Source organism: Adiantum capillus-veneris, chromosome 21 (genome assembly GCF_014529385.1).
Source record: "Adiantum capillus-veneris isolate H3 chromosome 21, ASM1452938v2, whole genome shotgun sequence".
Lineage (NCBI taxonomy): Eukaryota > Viridiplantae > Streptophyta > Polypodiopsida > Polypodiales > Pteridaceae > Adiantum > Adiantum capillus-veneris.
Genome location: NC_140951.1, coordinates 53,600,703 through 53,615,557, shown reverse-complemented (window position 1 = coordinate 53,615,557; position 14,855 = coordinate 53,600,703). Strand labels below are relative to the sequence as shown.

The following is a 14,855-nucleotide window of genomic DNA, read 5'->3' as shown; positions in this document are numbered from 1 at the left end:
GAAGCTTCAGGAATGTCAAAATCATTGACATTAAAAACATTACCTTCTTACTTGGGAGATAATGAAGATGAATCCATCGTGTGCAAGACCACTCAAGTAAAAAGAGCTGAACAGACCCTAGAAGTAGACAACATTCATTCAATCATGTCTACACCCATCCAATGCACTCTTACCTTGGGAGAACTGTTAAAACTCAGACCATACTTATGGAATGATTTATAGAAAACCCTAGAGAAGGTGGCGATAATGAGGTTAATCTCAAAGAATTTGGAAAATTTGAAAAATGAAATGGAAAACAATGAGATTCGATCAGTTCCTATGAGCAAAGTTGGAGAATATTATGAAGGGAAAGAAGGAAACACCACCCTCCAAGTGAAATATAATGACATTGAAACCTTGGCAATACTGGATAGTGGATTTGGCATAGCCATATCCACTAAAGCAGTATGGGAATCCTGGGGACAACTAGCCATTAGACAAACTCAAATGAAATTGTAGTTGACTGACAAACACATTGAGAGACCCTTAGGGCTACTTGAAAAAGTGATAGTTAATTCTTGTGGAATTCAATATCAATACACTTTTGCCATAGTAGACTTTGGGAGAAAACTCAACTATGAAATCATATTGGGAAGACCTTTCATGCAAAAGGTACAACTTATCCAAGATTAGGGAAACAACTATCTATACTTGAAGCAAGTGGAATCTATAACAAGAGTAAATCTAAAAGATCCCACTTATAGAGATGTCTTGAAAACACCCATCCAAGAGTTTGATTCAGTCTCTTTGACTGAAACTAAACTCCCATCCTGGTTAAACAAAGACACTCCTATTTGGATGTGTGGAGCCTCAAAAAACGGAAGCTTAAGACGAGAAGAATGTATCCTAGAAAGGGACTGCACAGACAAAGCCTACGTACCTGGACCCTTTCGAGAGCATTTGTTTGAGCCATTCGAGTGGACTCAAATTTTAGCAACAATGGATGTATGTGTGAATACATCTATGCCTACTCAACTTTGTAATGAGGATGGCTATGCCATAATTCCCATCTAAATGATTTCAATCCTCAACATTGAAAATGAAGATGAGGAACCTAAGGACTTAATGAAAGCTCAACAGGTCTTTTCAGACCTCTATTACGATGCAACTAATGAGTTAGATGAACACTCATCTACCTCAGAAGATTCAGGGTCAGAGAAAGAGCATACGAGAGCTAAGTTACTCTTAAAAGGAGGGGAGGAAACGTTTATGGACTTTCCAAACCAAAAATCAAGAAGACAAAAGTGGTATAGATGAAAGAGAGACACTGGAATTGTGAAAACACGACCTATGCCATCAGTCTCCAGTAAAACACAATTCCTAATGCAGATAGATGCTAATGATTGTGTCAAGGACAAAATAACTGGTAGATATTCTTCAAACAAAAACTCAAAAATATCTCAAACATTGAGAAAAATAAGGAAGGATACTCAAGAAAAAGCACAAGATAAGAAACCACTCATGACCAGAGTCGAGTGGAAAAAGAAATATCAAGAGTTGAAAAAAGCTCTAAAAGAGATATACACAACCGAAATGGAAACCACGGAAGAGGATGGTAAGGATGTAATGCATGTTCCATCCCATTACAAAAAGTATACTCTCCAAGATCGGAAAATTTTAGTTGAACAACCTGCTAGGGAACTACGAAAACATGGCGAGTCTTATAAAGGACCTGAAAACACTAAAAAGATAGACTTGGTTGAACAAGGAGAAGAGCCTAAACCTGCTTACATTGTGAATGACCTAACATAAGAAGAAGAAAAGCTCTTGCTTAGCTTATTAAAGGAATACCGGGATATCTTCACTTGGTCTTAAAAGGATCTCAAGGGTATTGATCCAGAAATCTATAAACGTACCATACCCATGAGAGATGATGCGAAACCAAGTAGACAAAGATCATACATGTATAACGGAACATTTGCCAGGAAGATAAAATAAGAGATTGAAAAACTAAAGGACGCCGAATTTATTTACGAAATTGAACACACAAATTGGGTGTCTCCAATTGTGGTAGTACTCAAGAAGAATGGAAAACTACGAGTGTGTGTTAATCTCAAAAGGGTGAATGCAGCTATTATTAGAGACAACTTTCCTCTTCCAATAACTGAGCATGTTTTAGAACGAGTTGCAGGAAAAGAAGCTTACAGCTTCTTAGACGGATTTTTGGGATACAATCAACTTTTGGTTGACCCAAAAGATCAGCACAAAACTGCTTTTGCAACAAAATGGGGTATATTTGCCTACCGGATTATGCGGTTTGGGTTAACTAATTCTCCAGCCACGTTTCAAAGGTTGATGAGCCATGCATTTAAAGAATATCTTAGGAAATTCTTAGAAGTATATATGGACGATCTATGTGTGCATTCATCAATCGAGGCTGAACCTTTTGGACACCTCAAAAAGGTATTCGAAAAATGTAGACTTTATAGGATTTTCTTAAATCTTGAAAATTGCACATTAATGGGTAGACATGAAAAATTCTTGGACATATAGTGTCTAAAAATGACATAGCTACTGACATTGAGAAGATCCATGTCATTGCTGATTTGCCTATACCAACAACGGTCAAGGGGGTACAAGCCTTCATGGGGAATTGTGGATATTAGTGACGGTTCATCTACATGTATGCTATCATTGCAAAACCCATGTATAGCTTGATTACGCACTTTGAATGGATGGATGCGTGTGAAGAATCCTTCATGAAGCTTAAGAAATTTCTCACCTCAGCTCCAATATTGAAACCACCAAATTGGGATAAGATATTCCACGTACATGTAGATGCTTCGAATTTTGTTGTCGGTTGTATACTAGCTCAACCAGGAGATGGGAAAATTGACTTTCCTATTTCATATGCTAGCCGACAAGTGAACATGGCAGAAAAGAATTACATCACCATCAAAAGATAAAGACTAGGAATGATCTATGCCGTTAAAAAGTATGAACATTACCTATTAGCCAACAAGTTTGTGTTCTTTGTGGACCACCAAGACTTGTTGTATTTGGTCAAGAAGCCATGCAGCACAGGGAGAATAGTGAGATGGTTCATCATTCTCCTTGAATTTGATCTCACTATGGTTGTAAAAAAAGTCACTACACATCAACGAGCAGATCATTTGTCAAGGATTGTTTCAAGGGAATCACCTAAAGGGGTAGACAATGATCTACCAGATGCCTATTTGTTCTCCGTAGAAATGATACCTAGATGGTCTGAAAACATTGTGTCATTAATGACAATAGCTCAAGTGGACTCACAAATATTACTCCCTTTCACAATCGGATTAATTGAGCAATCGTCTATGTATCAATTACTAGCTGGGAGGCTATACAAAAGAAATTGGGACGGGATATTTCTCTTATGCATTAATCCTGGAGAAAAAGAATAGTACCTAAGTCAAGCGCATATTACCATAGTAGGACTTCACTTTGCGGAAGACCAAACTATCAAACAAATCTTGAGACTTGGAGTATTTTGGCCGACTATGAGGAGAGATGTTCGATCTTTTGTAAAGGATTGCCCTCAATGTCAAAAACAAACACCCATACCTCATGTAACATTGTTTCAAATGTCACCTATTCCTAAGTGGAGTAATTATCTGGTTACGTACTTATCAAGCCAAACATTTCCTGAGGATATGAGTAAACGCCATCAAAGAGCAATTGAAACGAAAGCAAGAGACTATGCTCTTATTGGGAAACAATTGTATCGGAGAGGTAAAGATCAACATTTGCGTCTTTGTGCAAATGAAAATGAGTATATTCCAATTATAAAACAAACACATGCTGGATTAGCTGGAGGTCACTTTTCTAGTGAGACCACTGCAAGAGAAATATTGATGGTAGGCATATGGTGGCCAACACTTTTTGCAGATTGTAAAGAATATGTTCTAAGGTGTGATGCTTGTCAACGAGAAAAAATGCCAACACGAGTAGATAGCATGCCCTTAAGACCAATGATGGGGGACTAGAGCTTTCGCAAAATGGGGTATAGATTTTGTTGGACCAATACAACCACCTGCTTATAGAACCCAAGCTCAATATGTCATTGTAGCTACGAACTATTTGACCAAGTGGGCCGAGGCTAAAGCAACTCAAAAGAATGATGCTAGAACCACTGTTGCATTCTTATATGAGTATGTATTCACGAGATATGGAATACCAATAGAGATTGTCAGTGATAAGGAAACTCATTTCCTTAATGAGGTAATAGAGTATTTGCTTAATGAGTTTATGGTCATCCATAACAAATCAGCTCCCTATCACCCACAAGCAAACGGACAAGCTGAGCATACGAATAAAATTCTTAGCTAGGTGCTAAATAAAGTAGTTAGTTCAGGATGGACAGACTGGGAAATGAATCTCCATGCTTCTCTATGGGCTTATCGAGTTTCATTCAAAACGACTCTAAATGCTACATCCTTTAACCTTGTTTATAGTCTTGATGCCATACTTCCAATAGAATTTCTATTGCCGACACTAAGGGTAGCACATCATCTTGAGTGGACTGAACATGAATTGTGAGAAAGACTCGAAGATTTGGAAAATTTAGACGAGCAAAGGCTAAGTGTTGTGGCTCATATCTATGCACAAAAGCGAAAACAAAAATAATTTTTTGATTCCCACTTAATCACAAGGGGACTTAGTTCTAGTCTATATCCTTAAGCAGCACATTCCCAAGTTTAATAAAAAGGGAAACAGGCCATTTATCATTGAAGATGTATCTCCAAGTGAAGCAATAAAGTTATCCACCCAATATGGTGAACCAATGGCTAATTGGATTAGTGGATGTCGTTTAAAGAAATACAATTTTTCACTAACCAATGAATTGCTAGAAAGAATGCATGCAGCCAAACAAAGGAAGATCAAACGACAACAGGTTATTGATGAAGCCCAAGAGGAATCTAGGCTTTGGGTACTCAAGCGGAAATCTGCTCTCAAGAATCAACAAATACCGATTCCAATTAATACTTTGGAAATAGACGATCGACAATGGGAATCACCTAAAGACGCAGTTTCAACAAATGATGACTAGTTAGAAGGGATTAACATGCGCATCAAAGTACAGCTCAACAAACATAGCACTAATGGTTTGGTCTACACATGAGCTAGAGTAAATACAGTCAGTTATTCCACATACAAGAAGGCCACAAGTCAAGCATTGACGACAGGAATAGCGACAATCAAAGGATGCAACAAGAACCCAACTCCAACATTGGGAGTAGTCAGCTTCAGCATGATAGTACATGGATATTCATGTCCCCATCAGTTTGTATGCTTGCTAGATGTACACATGAATGAAACGATGATTCTTGGAATTCCCTGGATGCGAACATACAAAGCAGTCCCAGATTGGGATACAAATCAACTAAAGCAATCATCTAGAGGAGGGAAACTCATTATTACAATTGCACCAAGCAAGGAAGAATGGAAAAGAAGCAATCAACAGACCAAACCACGAAGTAGTCAATCTTCTCCATCCCCTCGACAATCAAATGCCACATGTAGCATGCAAGGAGTCAGGCAAATTTGGGAACCAAAAGTACAGCTTAAGGATAGACCGATTCAAATCTGGGTGCCTAAAACTTCACCGACAAAACAAAAGAAGGCTCCAAGGGTTAACACAGAGAAACGGGCATCTCCAAGCAAGGAACTTAACATGGAAATGGGTTGGAAGAAAAAGGAGAACTTATCTTCTCCGCAAACCGCCAAACCAATCAAGCAATGGCGAGTTAAGTCTCAAAAGACTCCAACAAACCATGCAGCACCAAGCTGACCAAGCTACCAATGGCAAGAAAAACCTCAACAACAGTCAAAAGTGCTACCAACAGCTCAAGCAATCAGTGTGCTAAAGCATCCTGATGGTACAATTAAACAGAGAGAATACAAGCTACAAGATTTTCTCTTTGGAAGACATCAGCAACAAACCTCGACATCGAAAACCCTTGAGTTAATTACTCAAGATCCAGCTCTTTCACAACATATTGGTTTGAATTGCATTAATCTTCATATCATGGTAGAGTCAATCACTACTATGCATAGACACGATTGTTCAACCCATGCACGCAGTCGTCTCGGAGTATGCCATCTAGGAGGGGTGGAAGGACACTAAGCACTAAGAACTAAGAACTAAGAACTAAGAACTAAGCAGTAAGAACTAAGCAGTAAGAACTAAGCACTAAGTACTAAGTACTAAGAACCAAGTAATTAAGGGCAATGTTTGAAGAGGGAGGAAAAAGTTTGATGTTAACATGTGATTTTTTGTAAAATTACCTAATAATGCCCTTATAATTCATCATCAAGGAAAACTTCACTGATAATATCTTCCCGATGAGTATAAATAGTGTATATACTATCAAAAAATCATCAAAAATAGTCCTTTTTTTGGATATTTTTACTCATTTTTGTTGATAGTGAGGCCTAAAAATAGAAAAATCCAAAAAAAACAATAAAGCTGTGTTTTTCAAGGGATTTTCTTTGAATTTTTCAAATAAACAGGTCGAAAATTAATAATAAATAGCAGGGAAGCTCAAATAGAAAAATGGAAGACACGATGGTGATCAAAAAGACAAGGTGGACAAGAACAAAAAATTTCAATGAAATCAGAAGAGGGGAGCGGGAAGCCTAAATTAGGCGGCTACGCCTACTTTTGCAAAAAAAAATTAGTCTAACATAGATTTCACGGCCTAGTAGGACTAACGAGGGAATCTGGGGAAATTTGGTTCGGGAGGTCCGGGTATAGATATCCACGGTAGGCTAAAACCACCTCATTTCCACTTGGAGCCTTTGCAGAGAGAGATTTCGGCCTCCTTCGTGCGACTTTTTCGGAGCCCACAGTTGACCATTTTTAGCGCCGTCTCACACGAGACATGAGGGGTAAGTTCTTTACTTGACAATGATCCATTTTGTAGGGCCGATAGCTAGTCTAAATCCCTAGAAATTGAGCAGTGCACGAAGATCTACGACCTAAAACTGACCATAGCGGCCTACCAGCTTGACTAAATCAGATGGGATTTTAACCATAGCATGCCCTAACATAATAGAACCTTTCTATACCGTCAGATGATCATTAGGCTGGGGTTGAGGGGGTCCCCAGTAGAAAAGTTGGGTTTTTGACAAATGCCAAAATTCCGACCTGACTCCACAGATGGCTTGCGCCTAATGAGGTCCATATACAATGTATATGATCGGTTTGGTGAAATCCATCAAGCAAAGCCCTCGAAAAATAGAAAATGGCTCAAAGGTTACAAAGCATAAAATTCGACATACGAGGTCAAACTGACTCCAAATGAGCCAGAATTGGACAGGTTGCTTCACGACTATGTTGTGGACAAGTCCAAAGCCTCAAAGTTGACCGACCAACCCAACAGACAGAGTAGTCACAAAAAACAGTGATTTCTAAGTTGATAGAGCACAAATTGATGCCGGCATGACCAAACTTGACCAAATTCAATTTAGGACTTGTATTAGGTGCATGTATGAAACATCTATAGGTCAGAATTTCTAGGTTTTGCAAAGTTTTTGTCACTGTTGTAAATAATCGCGATTATTTACTTTTGCATCATTTTTGCTTGGAAATTGTCACCTTACCTCACCTATCATGTGTACACACCTATTACATGCCAAAAATCAAGTATGAGCCAGAATGACCACCCATTACTTGTAAAATTGTCAAAAAAATGCAAAGAAGTCTTTGCAAGCCAAATTTTGGGTTATGGACAACATTTCTTGATCCAAATCACTTCATATCTCATACCCAAGGTCTATACAATGCTTAGAACCAATTTGTACCAAACATGTCAATTTTGGAAGAAAAGTTAATAATCACGATTATTTACTTTCTTGTCAAAATTGGGGAATTTTGATATTTTTCCATTATACCAAGGTACATGATGTGTTAAGCCCACTAGCCAATATTGAATCAATTTGTAGTTTAAAATCTCAACTTTCCTTTATATCTACTGTTTTAGAGACCTACAACCAAAATCTGATACCATTTTCACCTTACGCATCCAAATGAGCCCATATTTCACTCAGAGCATGTATTTGGTATATACTTCAAGCCTATAAAGCCAATTTTGCAAAAAGTTGAAAATTTTCCTCAACTATAAATAGTCACGATTATTTACTTTGGTTGCAAATTTTTGTTTTGACTACACAGTTTTGTTCTTTGCATGTTTTTATGCATCTTTGCTTGTTCACAAAAATGGTTTGAAGGAAATGGGACCAAATTGTCAGCATTTCAGCCTAAAGGACATTTCAGAGATAATTCAAATAAATCTCCTAACTTTGCACTCTATTCACTGAACAAGGAGCCATGCAAGCAGCAGAGAGGGCTAAAAAGAAGCTCAACCAAAATGAGAAGCTACACGAACTGCCCGCTTATCAACTAGACCCCGAATCAGTCAAAGTAGCAAAGGTATCCTACCTCTCCAAAGAACAGTTGGAAGAGCACCACACTATAGTATTCATTGGCAGATTCAAGAGTGAAGAAGGGCATCAGGTGGAGTTGCAACTCCTGCCCAAAGAAGTCTATGATGTAGCTGCCAAGCCAAAAACCAAAGAAGCTAACCGTAGGCTGGGCCCAGTTCAGGGATTTCTATGAACAAGAGCCTTGCAGAGTGGATTTTCATAAGGCTTATGAGCTTCTATCCACAATCAAAGAAGATGGAACCGCACAAATATCCGACACCCAAGGGAACAAGGTCGAAGTAGTGATCACAAAAGAGATAGTGGCAGAGCACTCAGACTGCCCACAGAAGGAATGACCATGCGAGCAAGAGACAGAAAAACCACAGGAACATTTACCAAAGAGACAGCCACGGCTACATTCGCCGACCTTATCCACAAACAAGTGGAAGAGCCAGGCCGTTTGTACCACCAGCACTTTCATTTTTTGGCAAAAAGGCCACCAAGGTACACTACACTAAATCACGTCGTGGCCACCACATTCACTCAGGTTCTCAAGTCGACAACAAGACAACCAGTGGACCACGCACAATATGTCGACAACCTTGAAGGGCACCAAGAAGGAGGAAAAAATCATGTACTTGGGTGAGCCATAGGTCTTGACTATAATAGCATATCATGCCATTGGCATTGCTGACAACCTACCACCTACTCCAGATCAGAATACATGGATATTGGCAGCACAACTCTCTCCAAGATCTACAAGGTCAGGTAAAAGATCATATAAATCTGATGATGATTCTGCTGATAGCTCGCCAGAACGGCACAACAGCAAGAGCTCTCACAATGAAGAAAAGAGAGCTCGGAGAGAAGAGATGAAAAGAAAAGTTGTGGCCGCACACCAAGAAGAGTCAGCTCAAAAACAAGTGCACTTTGAAAGAGAGAAATAGGTGTACCAATGTAGTAGGCAAGCACAAGGGAAGGACCCAGAAAAATGGGTACCTGCTGGACTTAAAGGCCCTTGCACAAAGCATCATACAAGAAAATAATCTGAAGATCCAATAGAGCTTTGGTGCGAGAAAGTTATGTCGGTCTAGTAGAATGGTTCTTGCATTGGTATGGAGTCATGCACATATAGGTCGAGGCGGTGAAGTCAATACCAGATGCCAGTAGCGGCAAGCTTGCTCATGGTGTGTATGCTAGATGTGACACTTTACAGGTGAAGCGGTGATTTTGGGCCTCTAATGATCGGGATGTTTGCAGGTACATGAAGTATAGTCTCCATTTACTCTATGGATCAGTTTTTTTTGGCCTATCATTTGGAGTTCTTTTGGAGATCCATTCCATACCAGAGCTCGAATGTAGCTATCTATAATGGTTGCATTGGGGTTCGGAGTGGCCAATGTTTGTTGCGATCGCCATTATCGACAAGTATCAAAGCATCCGAGATTTTATTCTTGCACATCAGTTATGTTTACTTAAAGTCATGAAGGCTTTGGTTTGAAAGCAAAGGTCTCAAATTATGGTAAGAGATGCAAAGCTATTGGCTGCGGGTTGCGTTCGGTGGGAACACTGGCTAAGTCGCATGTTGAAATAAAAGTTTGAAGTTTGCTATGCCATAAAAAACACGCTACAGTCGGCATCTGCAGGTCGATAGGATGTGAAGAAAGTGGCACCGCGTGTTAGGTGGAGATAAGCATGTGAAGTGATGGCCAAATGGAGCAAGGCAAAGCAAGAGCCACCAGGTGCAGGGCATGCAAGGGAGAGCCATTGTGGCAACGGATGGATAGTGGGAAAGATGAGCCATGTGGCTGCCATGGAGGAGGAGACTATGCTCATGGAAAACAGGGGGCACCAAGCTTGGAAGATGGCTTAAAAACGGGTGCATGAAGAGAGCGCGGACAGAGGGGCTGCTATCAAAGCCCTGGTTTATTGCAGAAGGAAGGACCTGAGCCCTTGTGCAGTTGATGAGGGAAGCCAGGGATCAAGTTGGCGGGCTGCAAAAGCCGCAAAGGGCTGCCTTAGAGGAGGTGGGCCGCCAGAGGGGCGCCACCAATAGTGGTGTCAAACTCAGACCGAGAGTGTTCAATTGCTTGCATATGGTTGTATGATCTTGAGGACCATCAGCTCTGCAAGAAGAAAAACGCTCCTTATCATAAAGCCTTCAGGTTCATGATATCACTGCAAAAGGACAAGCCATGGCTATTAACAACATCCCATGATGATAGACGATCACTTCTTATTCTCGAAATTGCTTTGTAAGTTTGAAGAAAACCGGCATCGACTGAGTTTGTATATGTTTCTTTGAAAGCTATCATAGCCCTATCTAAAGCTCATTGCTCTGCTTGCCTCATCTATTTTGTATTAGTGTCTTCTCTTGTGCTCAGATCCTGATTCCGTGTGTGTTTTCCCAGGAGTGGGTAAAGCAAAGAGAGAGACAGAGAAAGATGGATTGTGTGTGTGCAAGAGGGAGCAAGAGAAGAGTTTAATGATTGACGCTATGTCATCTTTCTTGGAAAGTGTGCTATGTGTTGAGCTATTGACGAGTTTGTGTTGTTAAGGTGCATATGGTTGGGCGGGTGTAGTCGTGAATTGTACAAATTACGAGCTTACTAGTAAAGCATATAGAAAATACAGGGTGTGTGAGTCTATCCGAGTGGCTTGGGGTGTTGTATATCTATTGGGCTATAGAGAGGCATCTAGTTTGTGTACTGTGTGTGTTCTCGTTTCCCCCATTCCATCAGTGGTGTCCCCACTGAGGACATACTAATTGCTCCTTTGTGAAGTCGAAGATGGTGTCGCATTTTGAAGAGCAGGATCTAACAAGAATGGCATGGTCGGGTTTTTTAACTTTTACAGGTGCTAAAGATGCCGAGGTTTGGCCTTTTTCCGCTGGAGAGTGGCTTCTCAAGAGAAGAGGGAGTGGCCCAAGCTTTCCCGCTTCTGGTTCGTGGAAAAGCAAAGGTATGGTACGAGGGCTTGCAGGCTGAAGAAAAGCTGGATTGGGGCACATTGGAAGCAACATTTCGAAGCCGATATGTGGCCAATGCGCAATGGAGAGAAGTGAAGCAGATGATGGACAACCTAAAGCAAAGCCTTGACAGTGATTTCCGAGCATTCGTGTGGGAGTTCAAGGCTATATGGAGCAAGTTGGTTAAGGTAACTGCTGTAGAGAATGCATCTTTTTTTAAGATGACCAAGTTTGTGGACTGCTTGCATGTAAAAGTGCGAGATAAAGTCAAGATAGATGGACCGTGCACGTACAAGGAGGCAGTATCCTATGTGTAGAGCAAGACAAAGAAGCTTTTAAAGAAGCAACAGGCAAAGCAGGTTCTGGCGAGTCCATTGGTGCCAAGTCCAATTGCTAGGGAAGAGCTTCAGGTAATCCGACCCTTTGTTGATGCACATGTGGTAGCAGTGGATAGGCGTGATGATAGAGCAGAGAGGAGTCTACCGAGTACCGTCTAATGTGCTTGACCAAGTGACTTTCGGAAAGCAAGTAGTGGAGAAGATAGTTGAAGTGCCAAAGCCGGTGAATTTTGTGGAGAAAATCGAGGTGTATTCAAGCTATAGCAGTGCCTTGGATACGGATAGCACATGGGAAACGGAGTTTGTTTTCTCAAGGTATGAGACATATGATATTATGCATGTCAATAGGGTGGTCAAAGAGCAACAGATTGCAGGTGAAGAGACATTTTGTGCGGACCAGGGGGTTGGGGAACCCTCTCTCTTGCCTTGTGATGGTAAGGCCATGTTGACTAAACAAGAATGTCTCGATGAAGATGACTGGGGGTTCGATGGTCCCGTGGTCGATGTAGATGACGAGTCGCAGGTTTTGGTTGCTAAAGCTATGGCAACAATACAAGGTATGCAAGGCTTTCCACCTTTTCCAGTGCTGTTTGAAGAGTCTACAAGTGAAGATATGCCAGTGTCTGCTTTGGACGATCAGTTGCCACAGGTTGGTGCCATGTTGTTGATGGATGTGATGTTGAAGGTTGCTATGCAAGTGCCGTTATGCCGGTTGCTACAGGTTGCCTTGCTGAAAGACAATGATGTTGTGGAGAGCTCTCTAGACAACAACTAGGAAACAGATGATGCAAAGGCTTTGCAAGGTGTACAGTCTTGTTTTATGTGTAAAGAAGGCTCCTGCATGCAGTTTTTTGAAGGGTTATGATGTCAAGAGCTACATACATGGATGGCTTATAGTTTTACAAATACAAAGCAGGGATACGTATCTGCATTACAGAAGAATGGTGGTGATCAATGCCATGTATTTGATCCCGACGGAGTTTGCATCACACTTGGGGAAGACTGGAGATTTCCATTTGACCCAGACGGGTGCTACAGCTAGTAAATCTCTCTCTCTCTATCTACTGCTATTTATCTAGCTTTTGTACATAGTATCTACCAGTTTCTTCTTATGCAATGATATATTCTCTAAATAATGCTATGGTTGAACATAAATGTTCAACCAGTGGGCTGGGCAATGATGGTGCGACACAGTTATGTCGGTCTAGTAGAATGGTTCTTGCATTGGTATGGAGTCATGCAGATACAGGTCGAGGCGGTGAAGACAATACCAGATGCCGATAGCGGCAAGCTTGATCGTGATGTGTATGCTAGATGTGGCACTTTACAAGTCAAGCGGTGATTTTGGGCCTCTAATGATCGGGATGTTTGCAGGTACATGAAGTATAGTCTCCATTTACTCTATGGATCAGTTTTTTTTGGCCTATCATTTGGAGTTCTTTTGGAGATCCATTCCATATCAGAGCTCAAATAAAGCTATCTATCGTGGCTGCATTGGGGTTCGGAGTGGCCAATGTTTGTTGCGGTCACCATTATCGGCAAGTATCAAAGCATCCAAGATTTTATTCTTGCACATCAATTATGTTTACTTAAAGTCATGAAGGCCTTGGTTTGAAAGCAAAGGTCTCAAGTTATGGTCAGAGAGCTATTGGCCGCGGGTTGCGTTTTGTGGGAACACCGGCTAAGTTGCATGTTGAAATAAAAGTTTGAAGTTTTCCATGCTATAAAAAACACGCTACAGTTGGCAGTTGGCATCTGCAGGTCGATACGATGTGAAGAAAGTGGCACCATGTGTTGATGTGTAGGTGGAGATAAGCATGGGAAGTGCTGGCCAGATGGAGCAAGGCAAAGCGAGAGCCATCAGATGCAGGGCATGCGAGGGAGAGCCATACAAGTGGCGATGGCATGGAGCAAGGGGAGCTAGTTGGTGAGATGCCGAATAGGAATCTGAGGCAAGTCAGGGCTCCATACAAGCTGGGACGGCACTATGATAACGGATGGATAGTGGGAAAGATGAGCCATGTGGTTTCCATGGAGGAGGAGACTATGCTCATGGCAAACAGGTGGCGCCAAGCTTGGAAGATGGCTTAAAAACGGGTGCATGAAGAGAGCGCTGACGGAGGGGCTGCTATCAAAGGCCTGGTTTCTTGCAGAAGGAGGGACTTGAGGCCTTGTGGAGATGACGAGGTAAGCTAGGGATCAAGTTGGCGGGCTGCAAAAGCCGCAAAGGGCTGCCATAGAGGAGGTGGGCCGCCAGAGGGGCGCCACCAATAGTGGTGTCGAACTCAGCCCGAGAGTGTTCGATTGCTTGCAGATGGTCGTATGATCTTGAGGACCATCAGCTCTGCAAGAAGGAAAACGATCCTTATCATAAAGCCTTTAGGTTCATGATATCACTTCAGAGGGGCGCCACCAATAGAGGTGTCGAACTCAGCCCGAGAGTGTTCAATTGCTTACAGATGGTCATATGATCTTGAGGACCATCAGCTCTGCAAAAAGGAAAATGAAAATGATCCTTATCATAAAGCCTTCAGGTTCATGATATCACTGCAAAAGGACAAGCCAAGGCTATTGAGAGCATCCCATGATGATAGACGATCACCTCTTATTCTCGAAATTTCTTTGTAAGTTTGAAGAAAACCGGCATCGACTAAGTTTGTATATGTTGCTTTGAAAGCTATCATAGCCCTATCTAAAGCTCATTGCTCTGATTGCCTCATCTATTTTGTATTAGTGTCTTCTCTTGTGCTAAAATCCTGATTCCGTGTGTGTTTTCCGAGGAGTGGGTAAAGCAAAGAGAGAGAGAGAGAGAGAGAGAGGTGGATTGTGTGTGTGCAAGAGGGAGCAATAGAAGAGTTTAATGATTGTGGCTATGTCATCTTTCTTGGAAAGTGTGCTATGTGTTGAGCTATTGGCGAGTTTGTGTTGTTAAGGTGCATATGGCTAGGCGGGTGTAGTCGTGAATTGTGCAAATTATGAGCTTACTAGTAAAGCCATACAGAAAAATAAAGTGTGTGTGAGTCTATCCAAGTGGATTGGGGTGCTGGATATCTGTTGGGCTATAGAGAGGCATCTAGTTTGTGTACTATGTGTGTTCCCATTTC

The 14,855-nt window shown here is 41.3% G+C and overlaps 2 protein-coding genes across 4 annotated transcripts; both read left to right on the top strand.

Moving 5' to 3' along the window:
* The first annotated feature begins 10,123 nt into the window (after positions 1-10,123).
* On the top strand, positions 10,124-10,704 carry LOC147430964 (uncharacterized). The gene is made up of 2 exons (XM_086493490.1): positions 10,124-10,472; positions 10,561-10,704. The coding sequence occupies exons 1-2, from the start codon at positions 10,410-10,412 to the stop codon at positions 10,702-10,704; spliced, it is 207 nt and encodes a 68-aa protein (XP_086349616.1). The 5' UTR covers positions 10,124-10,409.
* On the top strand, positions 10,564-14,513 carry LOC147430963 (uncharacterized). 3 transcript variants are annotated; one of them, XR_015185662.1, is made up of 3 exons: positions 10,564-10,700; positions 11,302-12,792; positions 13,126-14,513. XR_015185662.1 is itself a non-coding variant. In XM_086493489.1 (2 exons), exon 2 carries the CDS (start codon positions 11,873-11,875, stop codon positions 12,524-12,526), a length of 654 nt encoding a protein of 217 aa, XP_086349615.1. In that variant the 5' UTR covers positions 10,564-10,700; positions 11,302-11,872; the 3' UTR covers positions 12,527-14,513. The 3 variants fall into 3 exon arrangements, 1 of the variants encoding a protein (XP_086349615.1); XR_015185663.1 differs by having other exon boundaries at positions 11,302-13,289; positions 13,513-14,513; XM_086493489.1 differs by having other exon boundaries at positions 11,302-14,513.
* The last annotated feature ends 342 nt before the right edge of the window (positions 14,514-14,855 follow it).